This window comes from Capsicum annuum, chromosome 9 (assembly GCF_002878395.1).
Source record: "Capsicum annuum cultivar UCD-10X-F1 chromosome 9, UCD10Xv1.1, whole genome shotgun sequence".
Lineage (NCBI taxonomy): Eukaryota > Viridiplantae > Streptophyta > Magnoliopsida > Solanales > Solanaceae > Capsicum > Capsicum annuum.
In genome coordinates this window covers 98656828-98665935 of record NC_061119.1, presented here as the reverse complement: position 1 = coordinate 98665935, position 9108 = coordinate 98656828, and the positions used below count along the sequence as shown (strand labels likewise).

At 30.0% G+C, this 9108-nt stretch overlaps 1 protein-coding gene across 1 annotated transcript; it reads left to right on the top strand.

The window, feature by feature from the left end:
- The first annotated feature begins 5879 nt into the window (after positions 1-5879).
- On the top strand, positions 5880-8881 carry LOC124887102. The gene is made up of 7 exons (XM_047396284.1): positions 5880-6081; positions 6184-6487; positions 6625-7041; positions 7093-7175; positions 7591-8201; positions 8444-8460; positions 8587-8881. The coding sequence occupies exons 1-7, from the start codon at positions 5880-5882 to the stop codon at positions 8879-8881; spliced, it is 1929 nt and encodes a 642-aa protein (XP_047252240.1).
- The last annotated feature ends 227 nt before the right edge of the window (positions 8882-9108 follow it).

Genomic DNA, 9108 nt, shown 5'->3' with positions numbered 1-9108 from the left:
TATCAGTGGCCTGGACCTCATTGGTTTTTTTATTGGTTACCAGTTTTGCAACGGTGAAGAATTCACCTGTACATGGTGTCATGGTGCTATTTTCTTATTAAAAGCTATCATAATAGCAGTAGCTATTCTTACGCGAAAAAGGTGCTCCAGTGAAGATATGATTTACAATTGGTTATTCTTTTTTTTTAATGATTATCAGGACATCATTGGTTTTATTGATGGCTAGTTCTGTACCAGTTTAAGAAATTAGCTTCGTACCTGAAGGTCGACAACACTGATGGATAGTTCATTCTTGCTTTGTGTCTTGAGCCTTCTGGAAAAAAAAAATGCATGGTGGTTCTGAAGGGAGATAACAGGTATTATTTGCAAGCTGACTTGGATACTAATGATATTAAGGAGGAGAAAAAGAGAAACAATAGTAGTTTGGTTAGTACTTGCTTTGAAAAAAGGGTTCTTGGTAGCATGATTTATCAATGCCAGGATTTCTAGCTAGTTGGATTATGGAATCCCACCAGAGACTATTGAAGACAGCAGTAAACCCCAACCCAGTAATAGAAAGTTAAACGCGGAACAAGGAAAAGGTGGGGGAAGGAAAAGATAAAGTAGTTAGTTTAGACAATTGGTCAAGGGGTGGGATTGCTATGTAGTTAAAAGTAGTAATTTTCAAATCCCGCTAGATTACGCACTCAAATAGCATACACCAAGAATCATTCAGGATATCATGCCATCATTGAAGTCGCACTGTGGGGACTGAGCCTTCCGAATGAAAAAGGAGAGAAGTGCTTATTTTCGTTGGAAAGACCAAACCAACCATCCTTGAGCCCCTATTTCTCACTGAAAGTTCGTTACTCAAGAAGTAGATGCTCTTGGAGCTGTGAAAATCAAATGAAAGTTGCGCTAATAATATTAACAGACTTTTCCTGGCAACTATTATATTATTACATTATCTCAAGTAAAGAAGCAGATGTTCTGACTTTAGCTTTAACTTTATTCAGTCTTCATAGCAGATAGAGAGGCAGGTAGGATGCCTCAGTTGGTACTGGAATGCGGTCCATTTGAGCAAGCTGAGAAGCATTAGTCATAAGTATTTGTCTTTGCAGATTTGGTTACCTGGATATGATAGTGAAACAATGTTGATACGATGGTAGAAGTGAGCGGAGAAAATTTAACTATAACAAACACGCAGACAAAATAGCAGATATTATATGGGGAGATGAAGTCTCAGTTGTGATCTTCCACAAGTAAAAGAGAGCTGTGGACAGGTAAATAGATTGGGTGGCATTTTAGCCTACATTTAAGTACAATATAGCTGAAGCACGAAATACGCAGTCGCCAAACAATCACTTTAATCTTACTTTACTAACAAAATTGTAGAAGTGAGCAGGGAAACGGAAAACCTAACTAAACTTAAGAGAGACGCACCATATGTATGACCAGAGCTTAAATAGTTTGAGCATGAGGGCATGCTGTGTTTTTTCTGAGTTTTCTTCATCACTTCTCATCTACTCTTTTTTCTTGCAATTTCTTGAAGTCTCGTTCATCGTTGAAAGAGCCTTACAGCAACTTTAGTTTCACCAGCTTATTAATTTCATGTTACACCCAATCATTCCGCCTTGCATTTTATCAAACAAAACTTTAAATCAAACTATGACACCAAAAACACCGCAAGCACTGAGCAAAATACAGAAATAGTAAACCCTAAAGGAAAACCAGTTCATAGAAACTAAATCTAGTGTACGTTATCTTGGGCAGTTTGATCAATCTTTAAGGTAGCCGCTTGAATGATTTCGTCATACACGATATTATATGTTGTATGATCATTATTGCTATTTGTTGTTGGTGGTTGGATTAAGATTTTCAGAGAGTTTGAGCTCCCGGCTCATGATAAAGTAACGTATAGCTGACCGTGTGGAAAAATAGATTCTCGCAAATATATCCCGTGACCTGCTTTATTTACGATCATAGCAAAACATAATCTACTTGAAAAGTGTTTTCTTTTGAAAGGAATAGGTAAATTTTATCATGCGGTTACAATAATGGAACTCTTGAAATAAATACACGAGTGTTTTTTAATCATCACTTGCAATTGCGCTTATAAGATGTTTTTCAAAACGTCGACAAATAAATCCTGTATTATTATACCCTTCATCAGATGAATTTAAATTCTGCAGCAATATAACCGGACAACGTTTCTTTAAAGTTAATTTATATGGAGGTAAACCTTGAGGATGTAAACCATGTAAAAAAATCTTCATACTAGCTCTGATCATTTCTTTCTACGGTTTCATCAGATGCAACATATGTTCTAGTTTCACCAGAAAATTGTGTAATGAGCATATAATGTATTTCACCATTGAGATCATTTTTTCTTGTGAGAATTAACATAAGAAGTCATTGAAGCCATATCACAAGCTGACGTATATAGATTTAGAGAAATTATTCTAAATAAAAGATTCAAAGATTCTTTTTCGAAAATGAACGAAACAGTAAAACCTTCTGAACTTTCGATCTTACCTTGACAATTTGTTTCTTCTTTTTCATTTCCTAGTCACATTAAATATTCAGAAAAAGCAGGATCACCGCATATTTATTAATAATCACAATTTTTCAAGTTGGTTCAAATATCAGAACATAGTAAATTTTCTTGTATGAAATCCTCTTTTGTGCCATTGTGGATAATTGGGAGAATTTGTCAAAAATCTTCAAAGCCCACAACTTTTTCGCTGAAGAGTGCTTTTGTATTCATTATGTCTTTTAATGACATTTCATCCCAAAAGATTAATTTGGTGTCATGTATCAACGATGCAAGTGTATTCTGCTTGCTGATGTTATAAGAGAGTTGCCCATCAATATCAATTGAAATTTTAAAACGAGACAGAGATGTTCGGCCTCCAAGAAGAATAAAGGCTGCAACATCAAAACTTATTGTTTCTAAAGTCACACAGTCTCTTGATCGTATAGCAGCCAATAAGGCACGATAAAAAAAGATTTTTTCAATTCCACCGTGGTCATTGATAAAAAAAAGTTTTGGACCTATTTTTAAATATTCTGTCAAGAATTACATCACATGCATTTCGTTGATTAGTGTTCAATTTTATTTGTAGTACAAAATCCTCATGTGTAACTATTGTATTTCTCTCAAAGTGGTAATCTTTAGCTTCTATAATAGTAGACAAACCTAAAAAAAATTCTGGTACGAGAGTAAGCTCATTTATGTCATGACTCATTGAGTGCGAAGTGTCATTAGTATGATTTAATGTCATAGGATGAGCCTATTTTTTCGTAACATTTTGTAAAAGCTTAAATCATAAGATATAGAATCTTCAAATTGGAGCCACAATTCTTTTGGGTTAGTAGGGTTACAATATATCAATAGCGTAGCAAATAAACGTCTCAAGCTACATGACATTTGGTATCTTGCAGCCTCGAACATACAATCTATCAAGTTAATGTCACATTGTAATAATCCTTTTTTTTTGCTATTTTTCCAAATGTTGTATAACAAACTCTATTTACAGTCCGTAAATCTTTGTATGATTTTGGTACTTTAATATTCAAGAATAACAAGCTAAGATAATAACTTTCTCCCTCTGTTGGGTGAGATGTTGCAAATCGGTCAATAACAATGCCTTTTTTTTAGACGTGTCCACATTCTATATTGTTTGAACAAAATAAAATAGTGTGGAAAGTCTGTATAAAACAAGTTTAAATTCTTGGCAACTTCATTAACACTGTTCATTAAAAAAACTCAGTTAATATTGTCTTTCTGATCATGCGTTATTCATTATTGTAATTTTTTTTTTGTACTTTTGAAAGAGACCTATTGTTCTCCTTCAAGATGTAGATCAAGATAGTAAAAAGTTGGAGTCATCTCACTAATAGAAATATAAAATATACGCGAAGTTGCCTTCGGTGGCGAAATCCATCTAGCAGATTGATATTCTTTGATTTCATATATTTTAATAGTTGGATCATTAACATGTATGAAGAAGACAATATCATGCCCCTTATATATATATATATATATATATATATATATATATATATATATGGGAGAATGAGGAGTTTGATTGTTCTCACATTCATCCTTTGATAAATCAAAAAGCTACACTTGTTTTTTTTTTTTTAATCTTTTCCTTGCATTTTCATTTCCCTCAATATTCCTATTGAAATATAGCACTGTTTTGTAGATTTATTATTGTCTTTTACTCTCACTGAATATTTATTTACTTTGTTTATGTCTTGATTTGATACGAAATTTAAGAAAATGAAGAAGTTTTTTGAATATTATGATCTTAACTTAATACAAAATTAAATTTGTTATAATTTCAACTACTATCTTATAGATTTTTCTCATATTATATTCAGTCGTCCAAAAATATATAATAAATAGGATAACTTAATAAATAATATCTTGTATTTATTATTTTTCTTAGTGGACATGACAAAAGACAAAAAAAATAATTAAAATGGGGTGAATAGGACATTCTTTTAAGGGACGTATAAAGAAAAAATATGACAAGTAAATAGATCAAATGGAGTAATCTGTTAATGTTAGTTTAATTATCATTGAATATTCTTAGATCATTATTAAGTTAATTTATATAATGACTCTAAATTAAGGTTATAATTATTATAATATAAATTTGAAGTAATTGAAATATTTTATTTCCGATAATTCTATAAGATGAAAAAAAATATATTGTGAAACTCTTGCTACTGAATTATGAGAGAAGCTAAAATATCAATAACTATCAAAATAATTTATTTCTATTTATAAATAAAGAATTACGTATTCACAAATTTATAAAAATATCAATAATTTCTATTTATGATTGTATTTGAATCTTAATTATTACATATTTTAAATCAAATTATTTTATAATACTTTGGTAATACTTTCTTACACTGGTAATACTTTCTTCCTCACAAATTATTTTTTATCTAAAATTATCCAGTTATGTGATTAAATATTTAAATAATTATGAAAACTTATCAACAAGATATGTTTAATTAATCATTCAATTATGCTAATTATAAAATAAAAATATAAATTATATTTTTAAATTTAAATTCTTTTTTTATATCTGACTTTAGGCCCGAGCTTAACACGGGCCTCATGAAACTAGTATATATATATATATATATATATATATAGTAATGGTCCGTGCTAGTACGAGCCCAACATCTGCCATATTTTTTCTAGTTAAGGCATATATTGTTGGAAAAATTTCAGAAATAGCAACTGTAGAGCCAAAATTATAACTTTTATAGCAATAGTTTCAAAATTACGAAAAATAGCAATATGTATTTTGTATTTTAGTAAAAGGTTGTTATAAAAATACATATACATATATATTAAAACGTTCCTTATTAAACTCTAATTAGTTAGAGCAAATTATGGGATTAAACTATTCCTTATTTTAAGCAACATTCAATTAACAGATACCTTTACCATTAATGATTTTTTTTTTTTTACTTTAATCGTTAATATACATTTTGAAATTCAAAAGTCGTTTTCCATATACATCTGGTAAAAGCATTTTTTAAAAGAACTTGAGAGATTGAAATATCATTGATGAACTCTGTCTTTTACGAAGAATATTTGAATAATCAACTCAATGATTACAGGTATGGTTAAATTTTATATATTGTATTTTGAATTTTATAAGTTGTGGGTGAAAATTTTTTTTTTCTACTTTTCTTCTCAAACATCAAAGATTTTGTTTTAGTCATTTATGTATGAAACTAAACTAAACTAAATAATTTTTCGTGGAAATTTTTTTTTGTTTGTGTATATACACATTATTAATTGTATGCAGTACATATTATATAATTTAATTTGTATTTAATATTTTGTAGTGTTCTGGATCTTGATGATGGGAAGCATACCTGTTCTCATTAAACATACTGGTAGTATGAACAACATTGAACAACAATATGAAGATTACATCAGTGATGCAATACTGTTGAGCATAAATACTTCATACAACCAACTGCGCGAAGTACTAGCTTTGCACATGGATGTCGATCTGACATGCAAAAGCATTCAAATTGAATATCAGTTAACAGATATTGAAGGTAAAATACTTATATGTAATAACATGGGTTTGAAGGTCTACATTATGTAGAAAAGGGATGTAAAGGCAATGAGTGCTTTGCCTTTGTACATAAGTGTTTCAGAAAAGAATAGTTTTAATGAATTCGTTAGTTCATCAATATGTAACGCTGCGAGTATGAATCTATCTATCACTGTGGATAATGTTGTGAATACAAGTACTGAAAGAGCATTGATAGTTACTAATTCAGATGAATGTTTGGATGTATTGGATATTGACGCAACTAAAGTAATTATCTCGGACCCACATCACAAACATATTGAGGTTGAACAAGTTTATATCTTGAAAAGGGTGTTAAAATCTGTGATGGAGGATTACACGATTCGAGAGAAGTTTCAATCACGATCTGTTAGATCAAGTAAAACCTGGTAAGTTTGTCATGTATGTAAAATCTATTGTTTATTTCTTGTTAAATTTTATTACAGCATATGTATTTAAAAAATACATATAGATTATTTTTTTTTGTACATGTTGTAAATTACATTACATCATTTTTTTTTTGCAGTTACACATCAATATACAAATCACGTAATTATGATTTTTTATTCCGTGCATCTGATATCAACAAATCAGGAATATTTTGTGTTAGAGAATTCTTATCCGAACACACATGTCCGATAAAGGATAAGATTTACCCTAAGTTTCATGCTACTAGTAAGTTGATTGGAGGTATCGTGAAACAAAAGTTTAAAAACCACAAAATAAAGTACAGTGCAATTGAAATCAGAAGTGACATGAAGGAAGACATTAGTATGGATTTGACGTATATTATGTGTTGGCGAGCTAAGGAACAAGCACTTGAAGATTTGAGAGTAAAACCTTTGGCATCATACGGAAAACTACCTACATACATTCATGTTTTGAACACTACTTATCTAGGTTCACATATACGAATGAAAAAGCATGAAGATAATGAGTTTTTGTATATTTTTGTCGCACTAACTACATTCATATAAGGGTTCGATCACTGTAGACCTGTGATAGTTGTTGATGTAAGTTATCTTAGAGGACTATACATTGGCACATTTGTAGCTGCATGTACCATGGATGGAGCTGGTAAGCTATTCTCGAAATGTATTTGACTCTATGAATAGATTTATATGTTTATAATATATATATATATATATATATACATATATATGCAGCATATTTATATTTTTGTACTATCTATTTGTTATGTTTTAGATATATGAATTTATTTTAAAGTTGTGAATTATGTTTATGAAATAAATTTCATTCACATAATCGGTAAGTTATATATTTTTATAGAGTACTTATTTAATTTTTTTGTGGATATTGATTGGGATCAGGATATAGTTCCAGATATATTTATATGTATTATAGGTTTTAGTTATGTTTATGTTTTAAATTCCAGTTAAACTTGTTCCCAGTTGTATGTATTTGAAAAATACATATAATTTTTTTAATGTCTGTATATATTGTACTTTTAATGTATTTGTTCCATGTTCAGGCCATATATTTTCATTGGCATATGAAATAGTAGATTCTGAAAATGATGCATCCTGGACATGGTTCTTTCAGAATCTAAAGGAAGCATACGGTGAAAGAGAACATATGTGTGTAGTTTTCGATCGTAACCCAAGCATTATAAAAGTTGTTGCTGGAGTGTACAATAATGTACCATATTACGCTTGTATGTGGAATCTATGGGGTAATGTGAAAAAAAATTTTAGGAAGTCATATGATGCATTGTCTGAAATCTTCTATACCATGGCGAAATCATACTCAAAGTCTGAATTTCATAATTTAATGGAGAAAGTGGAGGTAGTTGATGTTAGGGTGAAGAATTACTTGGAGTTGGCAGGATACTATAAGTGGGCTAGGTCATATGCAACATTTCATAGGGGATGGACCTTAACATCATATATTGCAAAGTCAATTAATGTTGCACTGGTATCAGCTAGAGAACTTCCAATATATGATTTTTTAGAGGAATTTAGATTGATGTTTGGTATATGGAACTGTGAAAACAGACAGGAGGCATTGTACACACGCACGGATCTTATTGAAAAATTTCAAGCAATTCTCCAACAGAATGAAGCAGAGTGTACACGTATGAAGGTATGATAAAATAGATATAATCATTCAATGTTATATCTTCTTGAATTTTTATATGTTGTATGAAACATATCTTAATATATAAATTATTAAAATTATAACAAATCTATGTGTTGTAATGAAAAAAATATGTATATATTCTTTAGTAATATGGCTGCTTTGGGAAAAAATACATTTGCTAATCTATAGCAAATTTTACTGTAGTATTTTTTTCTATAATATTTTTTATGTATTAATATTTTCAGGTTATACCAGCGTCAGAGTACGTCTATACTGTCCACGATAAGGAGAAACATTTTATAGTTTGTCTAAAGGAAAAAAAATGTTCTTGTCATGCATTTTAATTGGATGAGATACCATGTGTGCATGCTTGTGTTGTACTTGATAGCAAGAATCTTGAAAAAGGACCATATTGCTTTAATCTATACAAGCCAAAAACTATACTGAGAACATATGATCTTTCTGTATATCCTCTACCACATAAAGATGATTGGGTGATACCTCAGAAAATTTTAGACAAAGTAGTTTTGCCCCCAAAATACAAGCGGCCCCCTGAAAGACCTGCAAAGAAGGAGCGCGGTAAATCAGGAAAAGATATGTTTGGAAAGAAAAGCAAAAATTATTGTAGTTCATGCGGACAAAAACGTCACAATAGGCGTTCATGTAGGAAGTACAACAAATGATACACTTTATTATGTTTTTAGTGAAAATTCAGTTGCTTTATTATTCTATTTTTTTTTAATTGTTTCATTTTGAATTTTGAACTTTTTATTGATATTGATAATTTGATAGTGTTCAGATGTTGCACTTTTATGAAGTTGAACTTGTTAATTTGTTATAGTTCAAATGTTTAATTTTATATTATATATGTATATATATACATATATAATATAAAATTAAACATTTGAAC

Excerpts from the sequence above, each read along its gene's own strand:
- LOC124887102 (XM_047396284.1), top strand. The coding sequence starts at position 5,880 with ATGGGAAGCATACCTGTTCTCATTAAACATACTGGTAGTATGAACAAC. Across the intron at positions 7,042-7,092 it reads CATGAAGATAATGAGTTTTT|ACCTGTGATAGTTGTTGATG; the intron begins GTATATTTTTGT and ends CGATCACTGTAG. Across the intron at positions 7,176-7,590 it reads ATGTACCATGGATGGAGCTG|GCCATATATTTTCATTGGCA; the intron begins GTAAGCTATTCT and ends TTCCATGTTCAG.